The sequence below is a fragment of the Camelus dromedarius genome, chromosome 31 (assembly GCF_036321535.1).
Source record: "Camelus dromedarius isolate mCamDro1 chromosome 31, mCamDro1.pat, whole genome shotgun sequence".
NCBI lineage: Eukaryota > Metazoa > Chordata > Mammalia > Artiodactyla > Camelidae > Camelus > Camelus dromedarius.
The window spans coordinates 19,458,686-19,486,123 of NC_087466.1; the positions used below are offsets into that span (position 1 = coordinate 19,458,686).

The window sequence follows — 27,438 nt, forward strand, 5'->3', positions numbered from 1 at the left end:
GCCTGGGAGGAACTGGGGCCCAGCTTACGAGCTGTGTCCTCTGCAAAGCACCCACCTACCTCACTGGGTTGGTATGAGGACAAACAGTTCACGCCCTGGGAAGGGGCAGCAAGGGGGCCCAGCATAGGTGAGGCCCACGTGAGCACATGGGTATTACGGTGAGCATGGCTGGCATCGTGTGCTGGGGAGGACAGCCTCTCCCCACACAGGCCAGGCTGGGCACCCATCCAGCCCCCACCCCCACCCAGTGCACGGGTTGCCAGCGCAGGAATGAGACCCAGAAGGAAGCCTTCCTGCTTCTTTAATTGGTGTAACAGACAAGGACACTGTATACAGAGCACACTCAGGCCCGATGGAGCAGGGACAGCAGGGGTGGGCGGGGCGAGTCAGGACACTGCACACACGGCCCAGACGGACAGGAGGGGCCGAGACGTGAAGACTGTGTGACATGGCGGGTAGCTCAGACCGAGCTGGGAAGGGGCGTGGGGTCTCTGCTGAATCCCTCTTTAGAAATCAAAGAGAAGGCAGGTGGTCAGATCTCGGGTGGCGGGCTGAGGCTCGGTCCTGGGCTGTGGGGTGGGAGGGGGGACTAAGGCTTCTACTCTAACAGGCTGGGGGGCGGTGGCAGTCAGCAAGGCCTGCCTCACCCTTTGGTTACGACTGGTCGGGCCTGAGCCCTGCAGCTCAGCACCCAATGCTGTAAACATTTTTGGTATTTTTAAAGGACTCTGTCCTCTCTCTCTTAGTTTCTGAAAAACTGGTGCTTCCTTAAGAGGATAATGTGCCAAAAGGAATCTTCGGGGAGGCAGGAAGCAGACCTGGATACAGAAGAGAGGCGCCAACAGGGAGGGTGGGTGCCCACCTCACGTCTATGGCTGAGGGCCGCCGGAGAGGCCCGGGGACTATTGCTGTTGTCCTTGGCATGGCTGGCGGCTGGGCAGGCAGGCGGGGAGCTCGGAGCCGTGGCGGAGCTGCCCGCTGGGAGAGGCCAAGCCCGCTGCCTACACGGCCTCCCGGCCTTTATTGCAGGCGGGCCGGGACTCTTCCAGGTGCTCCTCTGGACGGCTGGTCACCGGGACGGTAGGCGAGATGGGGTGAGGTGGGACCGACAGGAGGCACTGGCCGCGGGGCCCTCGCCGGGGCTGTGATTGTCGGGCCGAGCGATTCCTGCTGGGGGCAGGGGGTTAGATATTGCACTTCCACTGCAACAGTTACATTAAAATTTGGTCCATAAAATAATCGTCGCTTTATACATAACGCCTGAAACAACAACAAAAAGCTACATCTTAAATATGAATAAACCCTGAAGGTCCCATCTCTCCAGACATTTTTCTCTGCACAAAATAAATAGCTTTCGCTCTGTACAGACCCACTTTCGCAGAACATTTACACGACCCTTTGGCTGTACATATCTACATACGGGAAGATGTTAGCATCCGTCTGTGCACCTCCCTGTCCAGCCCACGAGGCCCTGGGGCCATATCCAGGTTGGCAGCAGCTTCTCACAGAAGGAGCCTGGTCACTGGACAGCTGTCAGGGGCCTGGCAGGGTCCCCCACCTCGGAGAAGGTGGGGGAGCAGCAGAGGGCCCCCCAGGGCCACAGCTGAGACGGCTTTCGGTTCTGGGGAGGGAGGGCTGATGCTCAGACCCAGCGAGTGGGACAGCATGGTCCTTACCAGGTAGGAAATGAAGTCACGGCTGCCTGCCCTTAAGCTAACTAAGCGAGTTGTGTGGCTTCTTAGATTCGGCATCAAAACGGAATTGGCATTAAAAAAAAAAAAACAAAAAACCCTAAGTGTGTGCCCCACTCACCCCAGAGTAGAAATTCAGTGGAATTAACGGGTCAGGTGAGGCAGGGAGCCCGTGCCCGCTGCATGGGCAGGGACAGGGCCCTGGGACCCAAAACCAGGCTGGACTCCGTCACAGTGCTGGGTGTTTTCATGTGGAGGGGCTGCATTTGGTACTGAAAGAGTTAAGAAAAGGAAGCAGCCAAGGATTGCTCATTTAAAAAAACCTCATAGAAATCAGGTCGGAGAAGTAGAAAGGTGTAGAAACGCGGGAGGGCGGGCCCAGGCATGGAGCCGGCTGACGGTGGGCAAGGAGCAAGGAGCGGAAAAGACCTCCAGGTCTGTCCAGGCCCCACGGCCCGAGGCCAGGCTTCTCAGGAGCCACCGCTGATCTTCACCGGCCTCAAAGTCTGGGTTGTGCCGAGGGCCGAGCTGATACCAGGCCGGCGGCCGGACTGTGCTCCAGCTGGGGCAGGTGAAAGGGGTCCGGGGTCTGGGGCTCCCATGGGCTGGCGGGCCAGGCGGAGCTGCAGAAATTACAATATGGCCTTTCTTTCCTACTGTACAAGGATTCGGCGCCCTGGAGCCTTCTGTGTGGCAGCAGGTCGTGGATCAGCAAATGCTGAAGTTTCATGCATGCCAACGAGTTTGTAGCCATAGGAGATGGTAATGGGTCTCCCCTCTCAAAAATCAGTGCAAAACCAGTGAGGTCGAACAGTTGAGTAACTTGAGTTAACAAGAAGCAGGCTGTCCCCCCGTCAGAGCTGCTACCAAGTGGGAGGGGACCTGGGGATCAGGGCGAGCTAGTGGACGGGACATGCCCGGGCCTGGTGTCAGGATGCTGGGAGGTCAACGCAGGGCAAGTGTCTAGGAGGGCCTTCCAGGCCAGTCCACACTAGGGGTTCCTGGTCCCTCCGTCATCCCGGGGCTGGTCGTCCTGCCAGCTTCCACGACAAGCTGGAACGCTGCAGACCCCAGGACATGAGGCATGGCTGGGAGGACTGTGTGTGGCCCGGCCTGTGCCCACCGCTGGACCATGGGACGAGCTTGGCCCCAGCCGACTGTACACGCCCAGCCCAGGCATCCTGGCGGGGCGGGCCGCCCTGGCCTAGCACCATGGGGACCACAGCGCCTCACTCACGGTGCCCTACTTGGGGCCCGCGGCTGGCTCAGGCCGGCCGGCCATGGTGCGGCCCCAGCAGCCAGCCGCCACACTCATGCTGCGCTGTCCCCGCTGCTCGCTGTCTGCCTGGCTCTGCGTCCGCTCGTGCCGGTGGCCGGGCCCGCTGGGCTGGGCCGAGATGGTGCGGAGCAGGTGGTTCCGGGAGCGCAGGAAGTCGCTCTGGCCCGGCAGGCCAAAGCTGCCCTTGCGCAGTGCCATGCGGGTGGCCGCGTTGCGGGCCGGCCGGGCCCGGTGGTTGTACTTGAGCTGGGCCAGGTGGGCCGCATAGCCGTCCGTGATGAACTGCAGGGGAGGGCAACGGGGAGGACGGCCGTCACAGGGGGTGTCCCGGGGCTGCCCACCCGGGGCGGCCGACCGCCCTGTGCCCACTCACCTGGCACTGCTGCTGCAGCTTCTTGGTGGGCCGGCCCACAATGTAGATCTGCATGGGGGACAGGCTGATGGAGCTGTAGACCGCCACGTCCTTGGTGGACCCGTAGGCCGCGTGCACGCGCAAGTGCAGCTGTGGGCGAGACAGGCATGGGCTCGGGCTCATGGGCTCGGCCTCTCCGCCCGCCTCCACCCCACCCCTCCCACCCGGGACTCACCTCGGAGATGAGCAGCTTCAGGAAGTTGGCCTTGTGCCGCAGTGGGTCGTGCACCAGGCCATCACAGAAGGACACCACGCCATGGGGGAAGTTGTGCTGGGCCAGCCACGCCACCACCCGCTGCTTCTGCATGTCAGGCCGGCCCGTCACGTAGATGATGAGGTAGCCCAGGTCCTGCCAGTGCCTGGGGGCGAGGGGCAAGCCTGGGTGGCCCCCAGCCGCACTGTCCTCCCTCCTGGGCCGCCCCATCTCCTTGCCCAACCAGGCCGACCCACTTGGGCCACCAAGGGGTGCACCTTGGATCAGGCTCCAGCAGTAAGAGCAGCAACAAGGCTGGCGGCAGCCCTCGTGTGGTGCTCACGGCCCACGTCATCCAACCCCCACCCAGGCAGCACGTGTAACTGGTCTCGTTAGAAGCAGCCCCACTTCCCAGGTGAGGGAACTTGACCCATCAACAGCAAAAGGTCACACAGCTAGGAAGTGGTGGTGCCAGCTCCTCCCAGCCTCAGGGTCCCTGCTGCAAGTCCCCTGAGGCCCTCCCCATCCTGGCCTCCAGGAGCTTCCTGCCCACCCCAAGGCCGCTCTGGGCCACTCACCGCACCACGTCCACGGCCCCAGCCCGCACTTTGGGGTCACTGCCCATGATGGACACGCTGGCAGCAAAGGAGCCATCAATGCTGAAGACCACGAACTCCGTGCCCTTGGGCAGCACTGTGATGTAGCTGTCGGCAAACGTGTGGTCTCCCCTGGGAGGGGGCAGCTGGTCAGAACCCCCCAGAGCCCGCTGCTCCCACCCAGGACGAGTCCGGCCCGGCCTGCTCGCTGCTTGGAGCTCATACCTGACCACCATCTTGACGGGGTAGACGCCCACGCCCAGGCGGTGCGTCTCGGGGATGGTGTAGGAGACACGGCCACTGCTGCTGGTCACCAGCGTGTCCAGGTACAGCCACTCCCCTGAGGGCGGCTGCGTCATGATGTGCACGTCCACCTGGGGGCCCGGGCAGGCTGGTCACAGGCAGGCTGCGCCCCGGGCCTCTCCGCTCCCCAGCCAGAGGAAGCCGAGGCGGGGTGTTCCCGTGGGCCCCCTGCGTCTTTACCTTCTCCCCAGTCAGGGTGACCATGTCCAGGGGCCCGTACATGAACCGGCCCGTCACAGTCTGCGGGCCGTCCTCATTGGCGATCGCGTCATTGATCCGGTGGTTTGCTGTCACATTCTGGGGGGAGGAGGAGCAAGGCTGGGTCAGGGTGGGGGATGGAGGGGCAGCTGGGGTCTCCTGGGCTCAGCTCAAACTTCCCACAGGCCTGGGAGGTGAGCATGGGTGCAAAGCCTAGCTCGGCCACTGAGATACACGGCCTCGGTGCAGGTCCCCGTCTGTAAGGGGTCCAACCTCAGACTGAGGATTAAGTAAGACGGCACACTTCTTTGTGACCCAGTTTTCTTGTCTCTAAGATGGGGTCCTTTTTTTTTGCAGAGGGGAGGTTGTTAGGTTTATTTATGGATTTGGTTTTTCAGTGGAGGTACTGGGGCTCGAACTCATGCATGCTAAGCATGCGCTCTCCCACCTGAGCTACCCCCGCCCCCTCAAGATGGGAGTATTCTTATGAGGATTCAATAGGGCAACAGCCCTGGGGCCCGGGTCCCCAGAGGACCCCTCACCCGCAGCTTCACGTGGGTCCTCTTGCGCTGCCACTTCTCTCTCGGCTTCGAGGGGGTGAACACTGAGACCTCCTTGCCGTCCAGCTCCAAGATGCTGGAGTTGTCGTGTCTCATGACCTGGGAGGGGACCGAGGGAGGTCATGGGGCAGACTCAGGCCTGGGGCTTCCTGTTCCTGTTCTAGGGGGAGAGACCAGAGGCCCTCGGGGCCAAACTAACCCTGTAACAGTCTAGGGGGGACACTGTTCAACCCGCTAGTCTGCCCTCTGCCCCCTAGAATTCACATGTCTGTGAATGTGCACCTCCATTCACCCCACTCACCATCCCCCAGGCTTCCTCCATCCTGCTTGCTCTGGGATGTACTAGGGCCAGAGGTTGGGGTCCTTCTCTGCCCTCCTCAGTTATGAAATGGGGCTGCGTCAGCAGAGGTGTCACTAGGGAACTCCTGAGAGGTGTGGGTGTGCCTGGCAGTGGGACCCGGGGTACCTGTCTCAGCAGGAAGGAGACCACATCCGTTGACTCCCAGTAGCTGGCGTGGAAGAGGTGGGGCAGGGCCACAGTGGGGAAGGCCGTCAGGGCGTCAGGGCAGTACAGGGCATAGTCGATCCGCTTCTGGCCCCACCACTTTGCAGCAACTGCCAGGAGGAGGGGCTGTGACTGGGTGGGGCCCCAGAGGGTCACCTGGCCCCTCGGGCCTGGCTCCGCCCAAAGACAAGACCCAACTCTGAGCAAAGAACAGGGCTACAGCCAAAGCAAGTCCCCCTCCCAGGCTGAAGGACAGAGGAGCCAGGACAGCGGCAAGTGGCCCGAGAGCATCCTGGGTGGCGGGGATGGGGGCTGTGGCTCCGCAGTGAGGATGTGGAGTTAGAGGGGGCGGGGACAAGCCGGGTTTGGAGGCAGGACTCGCTGTCCCAGGTCCTGTAGACTCCCTGCCCAGGGCCCCATCACTGCCCTCTCCAGGCTCCTCCAGTCTCCCTGCCCGGGGCCCCATCACTGCCCTCTCCAGGCTCCTCCAGTCTGCCCCCAGGCTTCAAGGCTGTGAAAGGCGTCACAGAGGTGGAGTCATCATTCTTGGACCCCTAGGCAAGGCCTGCTGTCCTTAGCACCCAGCAGGCAGAGTGTGAAGTGAGGGCCTTGGGTCAGACTATCCCACATGTGAATCCAGCCCAGCTCCAGGTGAGATTTGCAGAGGGGGCCTCCCTGGTGGCTGCACAGGAGGTGCTCAGTAAATGGCACCTGATTACGGGTCAGGGCTCCTTTGCTCTCTGCCTGCAGCCCATGTAACAGGCAAGCCTTGGTCCTCACCCGGCCTCAGCCCAGCTCCCCCCGCCCCTGGCCAACCCCAGCTGCTCCTGCCTCCTCCCTGGATGCCTGGATGCTCCCAGCCCAAGCCTCCAGCACCCTGGTTAGGCCTCAGCGGGGTCAGTGGGCAGGGCCTGGTGGCAAGACATGCTTGGAAACGCAGAGTGACCCCAGTTAGAGGAAAAGGACGTATGCGCATGGAGGGCCTGCGACGCCCAGTACCTTCTCTGATGTCCAAGTTGGGGAGGCGGGGGGCCCTCTCCAGGCTGGGGCTGGCCTGTGGGCAGGGCCCTGGGGTGGCAGGGGTTGGCGGGGGAAGGGCAAGCAGGGACAGTCGCCTGACGCTGGGGGTGTGACTGAGCAGCCCCGGGGCCTCTGAGAAGCAAGAACACCAGGAAGGGCTCAGACAGGCTGGGGGAGGGGGACCTCCGCCCTCTGGGGCAGCAGGAGGGGCCGGGCACAGGGAGACCTCACCTCCCTGGCTCCTCTCAGCTTCTCCAGAAATAGCCCCACCACCTTCTCCCTCAAGGAGCCCCTGCCCCACTGGGGCTAGGACCCCCTCCTCCCAGGTCTATCGCTCCCACCTGGACTCGGCCCCACCGGACCACCCCTGTGAACACTCCTTCCTTCCAGAGTCCTCTATGGACACTTTGGGGCTGGATCACTCCTCTGTGGGGCTGTCCTGGGTACTGTAAGCACCCTGGGCTCTACCCACCAGATGCCAGTGGTGCCCATCCCAGCCGTCTCCAGACATTGCCAACTGTCCTCTGTGGGGCACAGCGGCCCTGGCTGAGCCGGCTGTGATAGGGCAGGACGCCCCACCCCTGCTGTGACAGAGGGAAGTGCCGGGAGGGCAGGCCCGGGCGCTGCCGCACTCACTCTGGGCGATGCTGGACGCCGTGTAGCTCTCAGCCATGCCTGACACCTGGCTGGCGATGCTGATCTCGCTGGCTCTGCGGAAACCTCGGGTGGTGGGAGCTGTGCCGGGCGAGGAGGGGGCCGTGTGCTCTTGGAAGACGGTGTTGTGGGTCTGGAGTGCATCCGCTGCAGGTGGACAGGGACCAGAGACCAGGGGTGAGGAGGCCTCGCCCAGCCTGGCCCCCAGCCCCCCCAAGCAGTGGGAGGGGGTCCAGTGTGAATCTGGGCTGGGGCGGGCCGGAGCGGTGGCTGTGCCAGGCAAGGCCGACATCTCTAACTCCCAGAAGAGCGGTAGCATCTGAGCACAGCTGGCAGACAGGCCCAAGTGTGCCCGGGCCTGCCTGCGCAGGGCCGAGAGGGCAGGGCCCAGAGCTGAGGCAGGAGAGAAGGGAGGGCTGGGGCAGGGCTGGACAGACGGATTGATACAGACACAGTGGGCAGGGAGGCAAGGCGGCCAGGCTCACGCCCCCCATGGCCACCCTTCCAGTCTCCCAGTCTAGTCTAGCCTTCTTGGCCTTTGAGGCCCAGCCCAGCCCGGCCTGATAGCAGGGGCCTGGGGCGGATTCCCAGGGATGAGCCTCACACATGGGCCACATCGAGCCAGCCCTGAATGAGTGTGTGGGGACAAAGGCAGGTGCTGAGGGTTCCAGCCAGGCTCACCCGGGCGCGGGCTGAGGGCCGGGCAGAAGAAAGGGGCTCAGCTAGAGGACCCACACCTAGACAGGATGCAGGAGGTGCCTGGACCGCCTCAGGGAGTCGGGGCGTGGGGCCCTGAGAATCCAACCCCTCACTGGGACCGAAGGCTTCTCCTGGGGACAGGTGAGTCCCGCAGGCTCGAGGCCTCACCTCAACTCCTGGCCGCTCCTGTCAGCCTCACAAATGGGGTCAGAGCCCTCACACTGACACCTGCACTGGGTGACCAGAGGACAGCTGTTCCCATCTCTGGGCTCCTGGGCCTCCTCTACAGGGTCCAGAGAGGAGGCGCCAAGTCCACTCCCCAGGACCCATCCTTCCTGGTCTCCTTTCCTCGGCACCACAGCCCCACAGACTCCAGGTGGCCAAGGAGGGCATGGAGGGTCCCTGAGGACCAGCGGTCAGCCAGCGAAGCAGACACCACCACGAGCAGGGGGGTTACACACACTCAGCACAGCCCGGGCTCGGGCGGGGCCCGTCTTGCCAGGTGAGCGCGGGAACGGGGATACTGGTTTCCAGGAAGCCGTCCCCATGAGGGAGCGGGGCCAGGGGGCCGCCCTCCAGGACCAGCTCGGGGTTTCTCTGCACGGTCTCGACTAGAGGCAGACGGGGAGAGAACAGAGGACAAGAACAGACACTCGTGTGGACGCTCCAACACAGACACGCAGGGCCTCTCAAGGACAGGACGTGACAGGACTGGGACACGTAGGGGGCAGGCGGGACGGGCCGTCCCCGGGGAGGGATGAGAATGGACCACAGGAAGCCCTCACACACACTCCCTGCCCCTGATCTAGGGCCCCAACTCCAGGCCAGGTGAGCTGGAGGCTCTGGGCCAGCCGCCTGCTGTGAGGGGCCCCTTCACAGGGCGGGACAATGCCCAGGACTCAGCCAGGGCCCCTCAGCCCTGCCCTGGCCGGGCAGTGGGAGGGGAGCGTGGTCCCTGGAGCTCGGGGGGGAGGCCCCGGCCTGTAAGGCTGTCTCACTCCCACCCCGCAGGGTTTGGGGGTGCTGACGCAGGTGTCTGGCTTCTAAGGTGTTGGGTGCAGGCCGCCTCTCCCCGCAGGACAGGGCCACCTCCGGCCTGGGACACCCAAGGAGCAGGGCCAACTCCTACCCTCCCCCACGGCCTGGGCCGCGGGGCTCTCACCCAGCAGCGTGGAGCAGCCGTCCCCCAGCGGGTAGCGCTGGTAGCGGGGGATGCTGAAAGGCGGCAGGGCGTGGAACCCCCTCTCCAGCAGTGGCTCCAGGCGCGAGGCTGAGGGGTCCGCCGGGTGGAAGAGGTTGTAGACTTGCTGGCAGGCAGGCCGCAGCTGGAAAACTGGGGCAGAGGGGGTGGGAGTCAGAGTCTGGAGCTAGCTCAGCCCTAAGGAGCCGGGGCCTAGAGCAGGCCGGGTAGGGTGGGATGGGGTCGGGGTTGCGGACAGACCCAGAAGCATGTTTCTGTTGGGGCCACTATCCCTTTACTAGCCAAATTTGTCTTAACTGAAAAAGTTATAACGACAGTGGTAGAAAAGGATTTTTTAAGTAAAGAAATATATATGACAACTGACATAGCAGAAGGCTCCCTTCCATCTCAGAGCCTGGAGGCTGGAGCCCCGGGGGCTGCTTTTAGGGGCGTGGCCTGCATGCTCGGCCCAGGCAGCTAGGGCTGAAAACGTCTCTAGGCTGTGGGATGGGGCTGCTCTTCCAAACACTTTATAGCTGAAGGGAAGAGCACGTGAATGTCAGTAGCATATCTCACTTAAGAAAAAAACATTTTTATATGGAGGTACTGGGGATTGAACCCAGGACCTCGTGCCTGCTAAGCATGCGCTCTACCACTGGGCTACACCTACCGCCCCACCTCACTTTTTAAAATACCCACAAATGGGAATATAACCTACACTTTTTGAAATTTGCTTTTTTTTTAAATTGCTTTTTTAGAATTTTTATTTAACAAAAAATCTGGGGAGTCTTTCATAGCCATGAGCTTAGTTCTGCCCCATTCTTTTTCATTGCCTCGGGATATTCCATTGACCGGCTGTACCAGAATTGATTTAACTAGTCCCCATCCGCACAGACGGATGTTTAAGTTGGTCCTGGTTTTTCATGATTACAGACGACATTGCCCAAACATCACTGTCCTTAAGTCTGCTCTCACGTGTAAGCCACTGCTTACCTGCTCTTGGGCAAATGTCTACACCTTTCTGAGCCTCGGTCTCCCACGGGGATCCCTGTACAGCTCCTGTGAGGATGGCAGGGCTCCCTGGGCTGCACCGGCTGATTCCCAGGCAGGAGCCACTGCTCTGGCGGCTGTTTAGCCCACACATTGCACCTTCCTGTGTGTGTAGCCATGAGGAGGGTCCCTGGAACAGCGTGGCTGTGGCTCCTCTGGGGTTGGGAGCCTACTGCACTGAGGAGACTTTGGGGATACCTGGCTTCGCATCTCTTCCTTACGGGAAGACCTGGGCCTGCAAGACTGGGTCGGTCCCCATCTGATCCTGGACCAGCCCCATCCCTCTCTGGACCTCAGCTCCTAGGGGTGCCTTGGAGATTAAATAAAACAGCTGTCGGGGATGGGGCCAGAGACTGAGCTACTGAAGCAGGAGCAAAGCAGAGCAATGAGCCCTTGGTGGGGGTGCTCAGAAAGGAGGCTGACGCAGGAAGGGGACTGGGATGTGGCTGTGCCCTCATGACAAGGGTCCACTGAGACTCTCTGCCCGGTGCATGTGCCCCCTGCCCTGCCCCTCCCCTACAGGGCTCTCACCATCCAGGGAGGGGATGACAGTCTTCCTCAAGGCCAGGACCAGCCCCAGTGGGCACCCGAAGAGGAAGAGGTCAGCGATCTCAAAGTCGAACTTGCCCACGGCCCCTGCGCCATCCAGCATGGTGGAGCTGCTCGAGCGGCGGGAGCTGGGCTCGTTCCTCAGCACGCTGGCATGGAGGCTGCAGACGGGAGGGTGCATGAGGTCACACCATGGCCCTTCTCAGGGCTGACCTGCCCTCAGCCTCCTGGAAGAGGCCCCTCAGGGATTATCAGGCCCAAAAGAGGCTTGACCCCTGTGCTGTCCTCTGGGTACAGCTGCTCAGTGCCTGCTGGGACACCTCTGGTGATAGCAGGTCCCAGCCTCTCTAGGGACCCCACTGCCTTCAGGAGGCCCTGACCAGGATCACACTGCCCCTGGTCAGTTCTGCTCCCTGATTCTGCCACCCCTCCCTGCCCACTCAGCCCCGGCCAACCTGTCCCCTCTGACTCAAGATGGCCCTAGGTGTGTACAAGACCATGATCACACCCAACAAGCCACCTTCTCCTGGCTGAAGAGCCGTGGGCCCGGTCTGGACATCCCAGAACCAGGCTGGGGGGCCTCCAGGACCCTCACGTTGGCCATTGGCATGACCTGGCTCATGTCCTCACTTCTGAGCTGTCCGCCTGTCCTCACCTGGCAGTGGGTCTCGTGGTCTGACCCCTGGGCCCCTGAGCCCCACCCACCTGGACAGGAAGGCCTGGTGCTGCTGGATGGTGTCCAGCTCATAGGTGGATGAGTCACTCCTCTTGCGGGGTAGCTGCCTTTTGGGGTCCTCAGTGCCGTTGCTTCGGGGGATGTCGATGTTGCTGCGGCTCAGGTGCCGGCTGCTCTCCAGGTTGCTGCCGCCGCCGCCGCCGCCGCCGCCGCCGCAGCCGCCGCCACCGCCACCGCCACCATGTGCCACATTGCCCACCGTGCCCGGGGACAGCAGGTCAGTGTCCTGGAACGGCCCCATGCAGGCTCACTGCCCGGTGGCCTTCAGTGTCCTGAGGGTGGCATCCTCCCTCCCAACTCCAGGCCATTGGCCACTGTCCAGCCAGCCTCTCACCCAAGCCGGAAAGGGGAAAGCTCTGTCCCTCCGTGGGCCCCAGTCCCCCCAGCCCACTGGCCAAGTCCTCACTCCTGGCCTGGCTGGCCACCTGGACCTTGGTGCCCTCCCCCGATCCTGCTGCCTTGCCAGGCCTGCCAGGCTGTTTGCTACTCTGCAGCAGAGGGGCTGTGGGTCCTCTCTCCTGCCGGGAAGCTCAGAGGATCCACCTGCCACACCCCCTAGGACCAGACTCCGCTCCCCGAGGTGCAGACCCTGCACTATCACCTGCTGAAGCCGCACATGCTCCTAGGCTCAGCTGTACCACAGCTGTTCGCCTGTCCCACGCATCCACCCCCTGCCTCTGGGCACCTGCACCGGCCACCTCTGCCCTTCCCTTTTACGGCAGGCCTCAGGGATGTTTGGAGCCAGAGGGTGACACGGTCCCCATCCTGGAGGTCCCCTGCTCTGGGGGCCGGGGGAAGCTGGTACCTGCACGCTGGCAACGCTGCCCCGGCGGCTGCTGCTCTGACTCTCAGACACTGGCTGATTGCTGCAGCATAAGGCATCGAATGCCAGGATGCCCCCGACACAGTCCCCGATCAGGCAGACCTGGACGGGGAGAGGTCCAGGGCCTGAGCACCTGCCTCGCTTGCTGGGGCAAGAGGCGCTGGCCTGGGACAGCTGTCACCCCCTGCCTTAGGCCGGAGGACCAGGCCAGCTCACCCTGCAGAGTTTCTGTCTTCCCTTCCCCCACCACACGACTCACCTGCCCATTGAAGGTCATGCCCTCCTGGGACTTGATGAAATCCCCATAGGCGAGGTTAGCCCGCTGAATCACCATGGCAACTGCCTCCTGGTACTGGGGTGAGGAGGTTGCCAGCAGGGGCAGGGCAGCCAAGGGGATGTGGTCCTGGCTGCTCGACAGACAGCCTTCATCATGGCTGTAGGGGCTGAGGCTGAGGGAGAAGGGCCAGTCAGGAGAGAGCAGGTAGCCTCAGCTCAGCCCAGTGGGCCCTCCTCCCCTGACCCAAGCATCAGAGTAGGAGCTGCCTGACATCCTGGGAGCCTCAGCCCTGACTCGGCAAACCTCATGGGGCCCCTTCTGGGCCAGGTGCGGGGAACAGGGCTGGGGAGTGAGGCAGGTCAGTATCCCCATATCACAGACACAGAAGCTGAGGCTCAGCTTTGGGCCCCGGGCGCTCCTGGACTCTGAGTTCAGCCATCTGCACAGGTTTTGCCGCCTCCCAGCAGAACAGGCTAGAGGGCAGGTTTGGATGTCAGAACCCTGGTCCCAGTACCGGGGGAGTCTCCTGACCCTCAGGTGGCAGTGGGCCTGCACACTCACTTGGAGACAAGGGCGAAGGCATCGGCGCAGATGGGAGGGCAGGGCACCAGGCGGATGGCGAGGTGGCCCAGGGCGCTGGGGTAGTGCACGCGCATGACGGTGTCGAACACGGTGGCGATGGTGTTGGCGTCGCCCTGCTTGGAGCTGGGGTCCCCGGCGCCCGTGTCCAGGATGGTGCCTCCGTGCAGCACCAGCAGCAGCACGTGGATCTTGGAGGGCGGCGCGGCCAACGGCGGACTGACCTCGTCCTGCGTGGGCGGGGGGTGGGCGTCAACTCCCAGGGAACTCAGCTCCTTGTCCAGGCATCGGCCGCCTCCCAGCCGCTCCCTCTAAGAACCCCGATCTCACTTCCTCAGCACCGGGGCCTGGTGTCGGCCGCCTCAACCCCCTCCCTGGGGAGGCCAAGCTGGTCCTCCTCCTCCTCTCTGCCAGCCTGACCAGGGCAGAGGACAGGGAGGCTCTATTCTTTCCAAAGCCCAGGCTCCACTTCCCATCAGGGTACCCAGGCAGGGGCTTCTAGGGCTTCTGGCCTGGGGGAGGAGGCAGAGGCTCAGCCCCGTGCGGGCCTTTGGGGCCTGCCTGCCCTCTGTGGGTCTGTCTCAGCCTGAGTCACAGGCTCACTTAAGAGGGGCTGGGGTCAGGGACTCAGCCTGGCCACTCCACCAGCAGCTCTGAGCTCTCCCTCCCTCTACAAAGGCCCTCCCCTCCTGCCCCCGGCCCATGGCCCCTGGGCCCTGTCACTCCCGGACACCCCGGACCAAGATCCACAAGAGCAGAGATGTCCCAGCAGTGGCAGAGCCCCAGCATCTTAGAGCAAGGAGGGCAACGCAGATGTATCCATCTGAACCCCCTCGTTTGTCGGGGGATAATGACCCCACCTCCTGCTGGTCAGGCCTGCTTGTGAGGTCCAAGTGAGACCACATGGGGGATGGAACCATTCTACTTACAGGTGAGGTGGTGGTGGCCCAGAGAGGCCAAGGGACTTGTCTAATGTCACACAGCATGTCAGTGCCAAGCAGGACTGGAACCCAGAGCTACTGTCACCTGCTCAGTGCTCTCCTGCCATCCCAGTCTGTGGCCCCATCCCCGGGAGCCTCTCCTGTCTCCAGCTTCTGGTGTGTGACTGGGGGAGGCTGGGGCCCAAGAGGAGCCACTGGTGTGCACTAGCTGTGCCCATAGTATGTCAGGGGGCACGGGGGTGGGGAAGGGAGCTGAAGAGAGGGGCATGTCCCTAAGGAACTCGGGAGCCAGAACAAGGGGCTGAAGCCATCTGGAGGGCTCATGGGGGGCCATTGGCCCAGAGCTGGGCCATCGGATGGCACGAGGTGGGGCAACAGCAGGACCTAGGTGTCAATGCAGAGCCCAAGAGAAGGGCGGGCAGTGCAGGCACTGAACCCAGGGGCCGGCGAGGACTTCAGGAATGGGTTGAGCAGGGATGGGAGGCACTGAGCAGCAGAGGGCTTTGGGCGGGAGGAAGGCTGGTGGGTGGCACTGGGTCTCAGGTGGAGGTAAGGCTGGGCTGCTTCAAGACAAAAGGGGGCTGATCATCAGCCAGTCATGGGCCACAGAGCCTGGGCAGGGACGCACGCCCAGCAGAGCCTGGGGCAGACTCCCATCTCCACATGAGGGCTGCCCACTTCTGGCTGGCCTGGGCAGGAATGAACTCACGGCCCCAAGGCAGGGTGGGCCACCGGCTGCCCAGAACACAGGCCAGGATGGAACCACCAAATGGTACCCAGGACAGATCAACACAGCCAGGCCAGGGGCTCGTGGAAGCAATGTCCTATGGCAGCCTCCCTGTCACCCAGACGTGGCCCCAAGTCACCTGGGATGGGCAGGGCTGGGCGGCGGGGGGGCTGAGAGAATCTGCCTGTGCTTGTCTGCTGGGACCCAGCACTGGAGCCTGGAGACTGCTCAGGAACCCAGAGGAGTTTTCCTCCAATTCAATTGCTTTCCACAGGGGGACACCCTGCCGGAGACTTGAACCCCAGTGGGAACAGAACACACAGGAGGCGGGGGAACATGGTGGGGCGTGGGAGCCACTCTGGAGAGCCCGAGGGTCCTCAGCAGTGACTCTGTAAAGCCAGCCTTGCTCCCTCTGAAAGCCTGGGAGAGGAGGCTCCGGTTTGGGGGCTTTTGCAAGCAAAAGGATCTGACTGTGGATGGCAGTGCCCCAGAACCGGTGCTGGGTCCGAATGCTCATCTCGAGGCAGATCCAGAGCCCAGGGCCCCTTCTGCCCCTCCCAGGAAGGGGGGCCGTCAGAGCTGTGTGCGCAGAAGGTGGGGAGGGGGCTCCGTTTGCTTTATCACCATTAATTAACAATTGGAAATCAACTTCCCTCATCCCAGTTACCCTTCTAGAAAAGCCCACATCGACCTCAGACCTCAAAGAAAACCCCAAGAGGACGAGGGCAGTGTGTATGCTCCCCTTTTCCGGCCCAAACTCCTCAGGGATCCTGAGTTCCCAGAGGTGCTGTGTCCACCTTGGGCAGATAGAGGCCAGAGCAGAGTGGTGAGCGCAGCGTGTGGCGCCCCCGATCCGCTCTGGCTCCTGCCCCCAGTGCAAACAGCTCTGACTGCCCACAGGTGGAGGAGGAGAAGGGGCGTGAGCTCCAGGCAAAGAACCCCCAAAGCGGACACAGGCACTCTACCAACACAGCTTTATTGGACACTGAGAGCTCTGCCCAGCCCCTGTGGGGCGGCGACTGCGGGCACATCACTTCTGCCTAGATGGCTTTTGCTTCCTCCCCTTCCATCTTTTTTTCTTCAGGAACTTCAGACAGCCTGAGCACAGGGTGAAGATCTTATTTTTGATCTGGAATTTACAAGTGTCTCATTTTACTTTCCACAGGTGGAGCTGGGTCCAGGCCTTCCTCGGGGGAGCTGTCTGCAGTTCCTACTCGTTCTCAGGGATGTCAGAGGGGCTGGGCCCAGGGCCTCTCTCCAACAGTGCCCAGGCCAGTGTGGACATGAGGCTGCTGGTGCCAAGTTCTACCTCCACAGCCCCCGCGGGACCGGTCCTTTGCTCTCTGAGCCCTCCCTGCACAGCCCGGCCCCCTGCCACCTGGGCACCCACCTCCATGATGTTCAGCTGCTCCACACTGGAGGCCACCCTGAACTCACGGCTGCTCTGACGGTACAGGCCATCTGCAACACAGAAGGGGTGGGTGCTGTGAGCAGAGGGGCAGCCCCAGGCCCACCGGACAGAGGGTTCTCCACCCCTCCTGGGTGCCCAGCAATGCCCAGGAGCTGAGTCAGGGAAGAGGGGCTTGGCCCCTCGAGGCCACAATCCCTGGGCCCTGCAGCCCCCAGCCGCTTACCCTGCGTGTCCTCTGGCTCAGGGCTTTCAATTTTGTCCATGAGGTCGTTGGAGTTCCACTTGGTGATGTCTTTGGGGAACATTTCCTCGGAATCGGACAGGTCCTCTGGAGAGGAGAGAGAGGGACTTCAGTACCCCGCTCAAAGGCAGGGGCTGTTGCAGGGGGTGGCTCTGGGAGCCCTGGCTTCCAAAGGTGGGGGCCTAAGAGTGGCCACTCTGAGGGGCCCGGGCACCCCTCCTTGCTCAGTCCCGCTCTCTCCCTTCCTTCCCAGGACGGGCACATGGCCACACACCCAGGGGCTTCTGCCTGATGTTTTTTTTAAAAATTGTGGTTAACATTCACTTAACATAAAATTCACCATTTTAACCATTTTTAAAGTAGCATTTAGTACATTCACAATGCTATACCACCATCAGCTCTATCTAGTTCCAGAACATCTCCATCTCTTCACATGGAAACCCTGTCCCCATTACCAGTCACTCCCCATGTCCCCTCTCCCAGCCCCTGGCCACCACTGATTGACTTTTCGTCTCTATGGCTTTGCCTCTTCTGGACATTCCTATACGCGGGATCCAGTGATGTGTGGTCTTCTGTGTCTGGTGTTTGCGAGGTTCAACCATGTGTCAGTGCTTCACTTCTTTTTATGCCTGAATCACATTTTCTTGTACAGATGGACCACATTTTGTTTCTCCACTGATGTTCCACACTGTTTGCAATGTCCACAAAAGTACAGCTTAGTGAGAAGCACTGCTGTGAACAATTCTATCCAGGACTCTTGTTCCTGCTCTTCTGAGAACTTCCGCCTGTGACTGCTGGCTGGAGGCAGCTGCCTGGACCCTGGCATGTGCTGGTCCCTCTTCCATCGGTCACTGGGACAGTCTCCCCAGGACACTGCACTGGCATCACCTGCTCTGCTATCTCTTCTTTTTCCAGCTTTTCCTAAAGTTTCCACGTTAGATTGCATTTTCTTCACATCAGGGACACAGACCCTGGAGGCGCTCAGCCTCTTGGCCTGGCTGGAAGTGGGCAGGAGTGTGCAATGGCTAAAAGACACTCCCTACCCCTGAGAAGGTCCCCATTGCAGAGGCCAGCTCAGGAACCTGTTCCAGATCCCCGCCCCAGGGCCAAACCTGCCTCTGTTCTGCTGTGTGCCTGTGAGCAAGTCCCTGTCCCTCTCTGAGCCTGTATGCTGCCTTGCAAAATGCAAACCCGTCTTCCTGCACCTGCCTGCCTACCCCTCTTAATTCCTAAAGAGGAACGACCAAAGTACAAAGCGAGGATGTGTGGTGCCTGCATCTTCCCAGCACAGGTGAGTGATTCATCAGGCTGTAAGTTCGCTGTACTTATTTCGGGAGTAGTGGGGAAATGGGCACTGCATGTATTTTCTGCTTGTTTGTATTTTTAAAAATGTCTACCTTAGATGTGTGTTAATTTAATCACGAAAAAGCCGGTAATTACTAAAAAACAAAATTAGAAGTTATGCTTTTATTAAGCTTCTTAGGGAGTTACATTCACATATGGAAAAATGTCCCCAGCTGATTGTAAATCCATCTGGGGGGGGCGGGTTCCAGAGAACAGTCCCCACCAGCCAGACCTGGTGCACATCCTGATAGCTGGTTGAGGTGAGCTTGAGACCCCAGACTCCTGGTGACTTCATCTCATCCTCTGCCCCCGCCCCTGACACCCTGCTGTTCACCCAGAACCTTCCACAGGCAATTCCCACCTTTACCCACATCCCGCACCCCAGCTCTTTCAGACCCCTCCCCTCCCTCTCTTGGGAAGGCCCCAGTGCACCGCAGGGAGCTCGCCTACCGTGGGCGTCAAAGAACTCGTCGTCCGAGCTCTCGTCCGAGTCCCGGGCGATGCTCTGCATCCTCCACTCCGAGATGCTGTGGCGGGAAGGACTGGCTGGAAGGCAAAACCCCAGGCTGACCGACCAGCCAGCTGCACCGGGCTGAGTGAGCAGAGGCAGGCAGGTGTGATGAAGCCAGAGCAGAGCCGGGAGGGCTCAGAAGGGGATGAAGTGGAGAAGTGAGGGCGGGGCGGCCCTGGCTCATCTCGGTGGAAGACAGTGCCTCCCAGCCCCCACCCGCCTGTCCCGGGGAGAACGTGGAGGTGGGAGGGTGTCAGGGGTGAGGCCAGGATGTGCAGTCACACAGGCCTGGTCCACGCCGGTGCCCTTGACCTGGCCTGCCTGGGAGCGAGTCCCTTAAACTCTGCCACAGCGGGACCGACAGACCTGGGCTGCCGGTCAGCAGCCGGAAATGGGATGAAAGGTATCAATTCATGGGGTCCCTTCAGCACAGGACAGTACGGCTGGTGTGGGAAAAGCTACATTTGCAGCAGGGACTCGTGGCTTTTGATACAGGATACCCTGATTTTCTCCAGTCGCCATGGCACTTTCATGTAAGTTCCAGAGAAAGGCCTTTCTGAGTATGTGAAGCCTGGCTCCCCCACTCAGGGGCAGAAGGCCATCCTGGGTGTGCTGGGTCCCGGGAAAGGCTGGGAGCGGGGCTCCCACATGGGCCACCCGTCTGTCTGACCCAGGCTGTGTGGGCGGATCCGGGGGAACCTGCCAGGGTTGGGGGATGCCCTGGACTTCACTCTGACGTGGAGGCTACAGGGAGCCTCTCACTGGTGTGGCCCCTGTGCCCAAAAGCCAGAGTCCACCGTCAGAGTTAGAATTCCCTGGCTGGGCTGCGGGCTGCCTTGGGTGGGGCTGTCATGGGGGTGGACCAGTCGGGCAGGACACGCGTGGAGAGAGCGCTCACCTCCCCGCTTGGACGACCGCGACGACTTGGAGGACGTGGACCACTGCTTCTTCAGGCTCCTGCCCGCCAGGGGCTCCCCGGTGCTGCTGCTGGGCTGGGGGGGCTCCCTGGGGGCCTGGTCCTGGGCGGCCTCATCCTTGGCCATCTCCACGGCCTCCTTGTCGTCCTCTTTGAACTGGGCCATCTTGCGGGACAGCATGAGCTGTGCCTCCTTCTCTAGTTCCCGGATGTTGTCCATGTTCAGCCCATACCACTCGTCCTGCCAGCACCAGGCCTGCCGGTGGGCTCTCACCATCACCTTCCGGAGGCCTGGGGGAGCCGGGGGGGAGGCAAAGAGGCCCGTGTTAGAGCCCCCCAGAGACCCCTAGGCTGGGAGACGTCCCGTGCTGCAGGTCAGGCTGTGACCCACACCCACCGTGTGGCCTCGAGCAAATCACTGCCCCTCCCGTGCCTCAGTTTCCCCATATGTCAGTGAGGGGTCTGGCTCACAGATGCCTCACAGAGCTTCTACAAGTGGGGTTGAGAGGCCTGAATTCTGGGGGAGCTGGAAGAGGACCTCTCAAGTGTCTAGTACGCTTTTCTTGTCGAATTGCCCATGGGAAAATCAAGTTCAAGTTCACAGCAGGTCGGACCTTTCTTCCCCCGACCCCCTTTCATTCTCTCTCTCTCTTTTTTTAATAGAATCTATACCCATATAAAATAAGATATAAAAGCAAGATACGTAGGAAGGGATCATGCATGTAAAATAAGAACGAAAACAAGATACTTTGAGGATCTCAAACAGAACAGAAGAACTACAGCGCCAGGAAGCCGATGAGGGTGCCTTGGGTGGGGATGGGAGTGGCGGTGACTGGGACAGACTCTGGGATGACGGAACATTCTAGAACTGTGAGCACTGCTCTGCAAATAGACTAAAACTCACGGAACTGTTCTCTGACAACAGGTGCAAAATTAGTCCTCAATAAGCTGCTTAAAAAACATTAAGAAGAAATAAAGCACCCCCCGCCACACCACCCAGGGAGGGAGCAGACGTGGCCAGTAACACGGAGCCCTCGGTCGCCCTCCTGGTTGCACCTTCCTCCCATCCCGGAAGGGTCTGTCCCGCATCCTGCATTTATCATTTGCTTTTCCCTCTGGCTTCAGCACACAGGTGTGTTTTTCTACATGTCGTTGGCATTTACACATATGTGGTCGAGCTGCATGTATTTTTCTGCCACTTGCTTTTTTGGGTGAGTTTCTGGTGTGTTGCTGTATGGTGTTTGTTTGTTTGAAATACCACATTTTATTTATCCCTTTTCCTGCCAATGGGCCTTTGGCTCACTTTCATTGTTTGTCCATTTTACTCTTAAAAACCTGCTGCTCTGAACATTCCAGAACGTGCATTTGAGTTTCTCTGGGGAGCAAACCCGGGACATCCGGCACGGGCTCCTCTGCTTTCCTCGAGAAAGCCGAGCAGCTCCCCCGGTGGCCGAGTCCCTCCCGTTCCCAGGCTGGTCTCTGGGGACCCTTCCTCTGGGCTTGCCTTCTGATTCCCACTCTCAGCTCCGCGCAGGCCCCTCCGCATCCCCAGCCGTCCTTTCTAAATCCTTTCATTCCTAAAGGCCTGCGTGGGAGACACTCCCTCTCACCCCTGCTCCGGGGAGGGTGCCCCCCAATGCCCCCGCTGGGCCTCAGGAAGGCCACTCTCGGGGTCAGCCAGCACCCACGCTGGACAAACCATCTGATGAGATGCCCCGCCTGCTGGTGTGAGAATGTTACATCAGGACCAGGGCGTCTGGGATGGGAGACGGGTTCAGGCCCAGCGCTGGGCGTCTGCTTCTTCCTCTGCAAATGGGGGTGACAGTGGCCACCCTCCTGGGAGGCCATCGATAGGACGCCTGTGAAGTACATCATCAGGGGTGTGGCTCTGTTCACGGTACACAGTCACCCCTGCTCTTGGAGTCAACAGGTGTCTGCCGGGGGGCTGCTCCTGAATCATGAGCCGGGCCCTGGGCACTGACCTCTGCCGTGACCTGGGGGACAGGGAGGGAGCTAAGGGCCCAGGGGAGGGAGGGGCCCGGCCAGCATGAGCTGTGTCAGGACTCCAGGTCATCTGTTGGTCCCCCTGTTCCTTGGGCACCTGCTCCAGGTCAGGCCAGCGGGGGTGTGAGGACACAAGGATGTCCAAGACACTCCCCCTGGGACTTCCAGCTCCACACAGAGGCAGCACTGGGGGCAGGGCTTGGGGTCTGGCCTTTGGGTGCCAAGAGGCGCCATGAGCAGCAGGGAGGCTGTCCCTGGGGCGGCTCCTCTGTGGGGGTGGGCATTCCGTGCTACAGATACCAACCAGCCCGGAGTGTCTGGGGCAAGACACACACTGCCTGTCTGCAGGTGCTTGGCAGGTGTTTACATGGTCCAGGCAAGCCAGCTGCGAAGCTGCAAATGGGCTTTGGGGTCACCTCCCCAGAGTAAGGCAGAAGCACGGACTCTCGGGCAGACGCTGAGGGAGGAGGCGGTAGGCAGGGGTACAGACGCGGAGGCCGGCACTCACCCGTGTCATGGATGAACCTCTCGATCTTGGACTGCATGCCCCAGTAGCGGAACTCCACCTTGCAAAGCTTGTAGGCGCACATGATGGGGAAGACGTGCTGCTTGTACTCCTCGATCCAGTTCTCGGACAGGGGCCCCCGCTGGGTCTTGGTCGAGTGGAACAGCTTGGGGTCCTCTTCCGTCTTATACTCGTTGGGGGGCACGGGGTCCTTGACGATGTCGATGAAGTCTACAGGGAGACCCTGTGAGTGACCACTTCTGCCCCAGTCTGTACCCCGCCCATCCCCGTCCAGTCTCCTCCCCATGTCCCTGCTACCCCCAAATCCTCGGCGTGCCACAGGGCCAGGCGTCGGGGTGAGGATGCTGCTCTGGTCCACTCTGACCACAAGCCCCCTGACTGCAGGGCCTGCGTCTCTCCTTGTTGCCTTTTCAGATCATTTCAGCAAACCCCATGTTGCCGAAGCAAGTAAATAAGGTGATGAGCTGGAGAAGCATGGGAGCGATGAACTTCCACCCGAGGTGTGGGGTGGGGTGTGGGCGAGTAGAAAAGGCCGGGAAAAGCCTCCCAGAAAAGGTGGTGTTTCAGCTACTGCAGAACCGTGCGGGCTGAGAATGTCCCAGAATGTGACACGTGACCAGGAGGTGGGGGAGCTCGGGGAGCCACCAGGGTGTCTGCACAGGGAGAGGTGATGGGAATGCGGCTGGACACATCTGACATCCCCTTGTGCCTGGACGGCACCCTGAGGGGAAGCAGCGCTATAGGCGGGTTTTAAGGTGGGCTGGCCTGCTAGGAAGCCCCCCCGCCACACAGACCAGCAGGAAGGAGGCCAGAAATGACGTCTGAAGGGCCCAGTGGGAGGCGTGGGGCCTGAGCTGGTCCAGGACAGGCTGAGCGGGCAGCAGATGCCATGGGGCTGGGTGCCCAGGGAAACAGGACTGGGGCCTGGTGGGACCTGGGTAGGGGGTGTGACCGTGACTCCGGGAAGGACCACCTCTTGTCACATGCCTCCCCCCTCAAGTCAAACCACGATGTTGGGCTGGCTCCGGAGGTACGTGTGTGTCAGACAGGGCTGCACAGACGCCTGGCGAGGAGGAACTCAGGACAGGGTTTGTGGCTCAGAGAGCCCTTCTTTCAGACGTGTGAGGACAATGGCACCTGGGACTCTCCCCCCACAGGCCCTGGCTGTCTCATCTCCTTGGCTTGCTGGCACTGAGCCTGGGCTGTGGTTTACAGATGCGGATATTGGCTCCACCGAAACCAGCGAGGGATCAGGGGCAGCCCGAGGGCAGCAGTGTGTGGGGAGGGATGGACATCCTTCCTGAAGCAGACCACATGCCCAGCCCGCCCAGAGAGGCAAGGGCCACCAAGGGGAAGGCTGGGACTCAGGGACCATGGTAGGAGGCCGCTGGAGGGAGCCTGCCGCTGGCCAGACAAGAGCTGCAAGAGGGCCTGCGTCATGCTGGGCCCTTCCTTCCTGTAAGGGTAGAATGTGCCCCCGCCCCAAATGCATACATTGGCGTTCTGGCCTATAGGACCACAGAATGTGACCTTATTTGGAGACAGGGTCTTTAAAGAAATAATCAAATTAAAATGAGGTCATTAGGATATAGCTAATTCAACATGACTAGTGTGATTTAAGAAGGATGCAGACATGCACGCAGGGAGAGCATCATGTGAGGATGAAGGCAGAGACTGGGGTGATGCCTCTATAAGCCAAGGTACACCAAGGACTGCCAGGAGCCACCAGAAGCCAAGGGAGAGGCCTGGATGGAGGGGAAGGGCTGAGGTGGAAAAGGCACTTAGCCTCAGGGTGCACATCAGGAAAATGGGGCCAAGGAGGCCTGTCCTGCTCCCCCCACACGGTGCCCCCTACCACGCTTGCCTGGACTCTAACCTCCCCACCCAGGAGCCAGTCTGGAACCTGCCAAGCAGAATCGAGGGGCCCGTGGGTAGGGAAACCAGGAAGTTGGCCCTGCAGGGCTCCTGCCCCGCCCAGGATGGGAGCGTCAGGTTGGACGGTTACCGATTGTCAGCTGGTTCTTTTCCACAGGAGACAGGCTGAACACGTTGGGGTTTTCTCCAGCATCAGTTTTATAAAAGGTTTCGATGTCAATGGAGAATTTCTCCACAAAAGGGCAAGTGAACCTGTGAGGGAAGGCGAGTGTCCATCAGGACCCAAGCTAGCGAGGTGGGCATGGGTGGCGGGCGGAGGTGGGGGCTGGAGCCATGGTCCAGACACATCTGTCTCATCCACCTACTGGACCTTCACCTCGTCCTAAGGAGAGCTCAGTCCAGGTTGCGGGTAGGGATGGGTGGGGGAAGAGGAAGTCATTGCAGGAAGCTGCCGGCAGCCCTGGGTCCACATGTGTGCGGGATACTGCCGAGCCGGCTGAATCTGGACCAGCCCTCCGTGTCACATGCCACCCCGTCCCCTGTCCCCCAAGGAACCAGGTCTGGCAACAGGGAAACGGCCCCTCTCTCTTGGCTGGAGATGAGCTCAGAGGAGGAAACTGCTGCTGGGAAGAGGAATAACCTGAATGGATACTCTGGCAAGTTCCAGGCCCTCACCAACGTGGGCAAGATTCCTGGGGACTCCACCTGCTCAGCAAGTGGGTGGCCAGCTGGGAGCAGCCCCCTGTCTGTTCTAACTAAGCAGTGCTCAGCTATACTGAGCACAGAGGGGGCACAGAGTGAAGAGCCCCCTACCACGGGGAGCCAAAGAAAGCCCTGCTCAACATGATTTGTTATAAAACATAGTCCTAGTCACTGAAAGCCTCAGGGTTCAGGGAATCTCTGGACCATCTGGTCTACCCTCAGTTCGTGTTTCTTCCCAGCTGATGGACTGTCCTGCATTCCCAGGTGAACATTAAAGTAAGTCTGTATTCCTCGAGTTTGCCAGATGGCAAAGGGGTTTCAGATGGCCCTTGCTGGACTCAATTCCTTCCTGGTCTGCCCCCAGTGGCAGGCTGGGGGGCATCTAGGGGTACTCCCTTCCCTCTCCCGCCCGTTCTCTGAAGGGGGTAATGGGGGGCCTTCAGGGGATCACTGAGAAGGGAGGCTCAGCTCCCTGGGAGCCTGGGCCCCTTGGGGTGTGGGGATCAAACCTGTCTGGAAGACTAGCCCTCAGGATCTGTGCCACGGGGGTGAGGGCAGGCTCACCTGGTTCGGGTGTAGGGGTAGGCGTTCCAGGACTCCTCCACCACGCGCAGGGCCGCCTTGGGCAGGATGGAGCGGAACCAGCTGGGGATGTGCATGCCCACATGGTACACCTTGTGCGTGTACTGCCCGGAGCCGCCGGGGCCGTCCGTGTACGGCCGGTTCTCCAGGATCTCCACGCCGCTGCCTTCGCCGAACGTCTCGTTACGGCTCTTCTTCTGTGGGGACAAAAGCAGCGGGGCGGGTGGGTCCAGAGCACTCTGCAGAAGGGGAGGGGCTCGGGAGACCGGGTGAATGGGAGGAGGGGCTTTGGCCAACCAGGCTGGCTCCTCCCACGTCACTTCAGGACCACCCCTACAAAGAAAAACCCTGGTTCCATGTGCCCCAGCACTCGTGCAGAAGACTGAATGGACCACGGTTCCTCTCCCAGCCCAGTACTGCATGTACAAATTCGTCCATTCTGACTTTGTATGTCCCAGGACTGAAAGTGTTCCCAAGGTCAGGAACAAGACGAGGAAGCCGGCTTTCCCACTTCTATTCAACATTGTGCTGGAGGCTCTAGACAGAAAAATTAGGCAAGAATAGAAATAATAAAAGGCATCCAAATTGAAAGGAAGAAATAAAACTATCTCAGTTTGCTGATGACACACTCTTATACATAGAAAAGCCTAGAGGATCACCCCCCCCCAAAAAAAACTGTTAGGCCTAGTATATAAATTCAACACAGTTGCAGGATGCAAAATCAATACACAGAAACAAATAATGCAGAAATGAAATAAAGAAATCATTTCCCTTCACCATAGGATCCAAAAGAATAAAATACCTAGGAATAAATTTAACCAAGGAGGTGCAAGACTTGTATAGAGAAAACTGTAAAACATTGCTGAAAGAAACTAAAGAATACATAAATAAATGGAAAGACATCTATACTCATGCATTGGAAGATTTAATAGTGTGAAGATGTCAGTAGTCCCCAAAGCACTCTACAGATCCCATGCAATCCCTGTCAAAATCCAACAGCATTTTTGGTAGAAAGGGAAAAACTAATCCTAAAATTCACATGGAATTTTGAGGGATCTCACATAGCCAAAACAATCTGGAAAACAAAACAAAACAAAGTTGGAATGAAGACTCACATTTTCCTATATCAAAACTTACCACAAGACTATAGTAATCAAGACAGTGTAGTCCTAGGGGGGAGGGTATAGCCCAAGTGGTAGAGAGCATGCTTAGCATGCGCAGGGTCCTGGGTTCAATCCCCAGTACCTCCTCCAAACATAAACAAATAAATAAACCTAATTACCTACCCCTTGCAAATTTCTTTTTTTAAAAAAAGACAGTGTAGTACTGGCATAAGACAGATCTATGGACTGGAGATTAGAGTCTAGAAACAAACCCACAGATCTATACGCTATATATATTGGTTTCAAACAAGGGTGCCAAAACCATTGAGTGGGGGGAAGGGACAGTCTTTTCAACAAACACTTCTGGGACAATTGGATACCATGTACAAAAAAATGAAGTTGGACCTACTACCTCATACCATATATAAAGATTAACTCAACATGGATCAAAGACACCCTTGTAAGAACTAAAGGTACAGAACTCTTAGAAGAAAACCTAGCGGCCAAGCTTCATGACCTTGGGTTTGATAACGGTTTTTCAAACACGATACTAAAAGCACAAGCAACCAAAGAAAAAACAGCTAAATTGGACTTCATCAAAGTTAAAAAAAAAAAAAGCAAATTTTTGTGCATTAGGGGACACTATCAAGAGAATGAAAGGACAACCGACAGAATAGGAGAAAATTTTTGTAAATAATATACCTGAGAAAGGACTTGTATCCAGAATACATAAATAACTCTTAACAACTCGATGACAAAGAAACAAATAACCCAACTCAGAAATGGGCAGAGGACTTGAATAGACATTCCTGCAAAGAAGACATACACAGGGCCAATACCCACGTGAAACATGCTCAGCGTCCCTGGTCGTTAGGGAAATGCGAATTAAAACTACAATGAGATAGCACTTCACACCCACCTGGATGGCTAAGAAGACAGACAGTAACAAGTGTTGGTGAGGCTGTGGAGAAACTGGAAGGCTCATACTTCACTGGTGGAAAAAATAGTGCAGCTGCTGTGGAAAACAGCTGGGCGGTTCTTCAAAAAGTTGAACATTGTGTTACTATATGACCCAGTGATTCCACTCCTAGATTCACATCCAAGAAAATGAAAAGATTCACAGAAACTTGTACATCAATGTTCAGAGCAGCACTATTCACAATAGCCAAAAGGTGGAAGCAACCCAAGTGTCCATGAACTGATAAATGGGTAAACAAATTATACCTATGCAGTGAGATACGATTTGGCCAC

At 59.4% G+C, this 27,438-nt stretch overlaps 1 protein-coding gene across 7 annotated transcripts in view; it reads right to left on the reverse strand.

Moving 5' to 3' along the window:
* Positions 1-284: 284 nt before the first annotated feature.
* Positions 285-27,438, reverse strand: part of PITPNM2 (phosphatidylinositol transfer protein membrane associated 2) — a 131,186-nt gene continuing 104,032 nt past the window's right edge. For 3 of the 7 annotated variants that reach the window (XM_031442570.2, XM_031442571.2, XM_064481267.1), the window contains exons 3-26: positions 25,067-25,281; positions 23,931-24,052; positions 21,908-22,135; positions 19,378-19,686; positions 18,419-18,514; positions 16,607-16,711; positions 16,363-16,433; positions 13,287-13,534; positions 12,708-12,897; positions 12,431-12,550; positions 11,595-11,851; positions 10,872-11,050; positions 9,273-9,443; positions 8,572-8,721; positions 7,394-7,558; positions 6,737-6,889; positions 5,699-5,847; positions 5,215-5,331; positions 4,655-4,771; positions 4,397-4,545; positions 4,154-4,303; positions 3,558-3,741; positions 3,344-3,472; positions 285-3,252 (exon numbers count right to left, since the gene is read on the reverse strand). In XM_031442570.2, the coding sequence (XP_031298430.2) occupies positions 2,935-3,252; positions 3,344-3,472; positions 3,558-3,741; positions 4,154-4,303; positions 4,397-4,545; positions 4,655-4,771; positions 5,215-5,331; positions 5,699-5,847; positions 6,737-6,889; positions 7,394-7,558; positions 8,572-8,721; positions 9,273-9,443; positions 10,872-11,050; positions 11,595-11,851; positions 12,431-12,550; positions 12,708-12,897; positions 13,287-13,534; positions 16,363-16,433; positions 16,607-16,711; positions 18,419-18,514; positions 19,378-19,686; positions 21,908-22,135; positions 23,931-24,052; positions 25,067-25,281 (4,092 nt within the window). In that variant the 3' untranslated portion in view covers positions 285-2,934. Of the gene's footprint in view, positions 3,253-3,343; positions 3,473-3,557; positions 3,742-4,153; positions 4,304-4,396; positions 4,546-4,654; positions 4,772-5,214; positions 5,332-5,698; positions 5,848-6,736; positions 6,890-7,393; positions 7,559-8,571; positions 8,722-9,272; positions 9,444-10,871; positions 11,051-11,594; positions 11,852-12,430; positions 12,551-12,707; positions 12,898-13,286; positions 13,535-15,861; positions 16,102-16,362; positions 16,434-16,606; positions 16,712-18,418; positions 18,515-19,377; positions 19,687-21,907; positions 22,136-23,930; positions 24,053-25,066; positions 25,282-27,438 lie in introns of those variants that run through there. The other 4 variants (XM_031442574.2, XM_031442575.2, XM_064481268.1 and 1 more) reach the window with 4 other exon arrangements.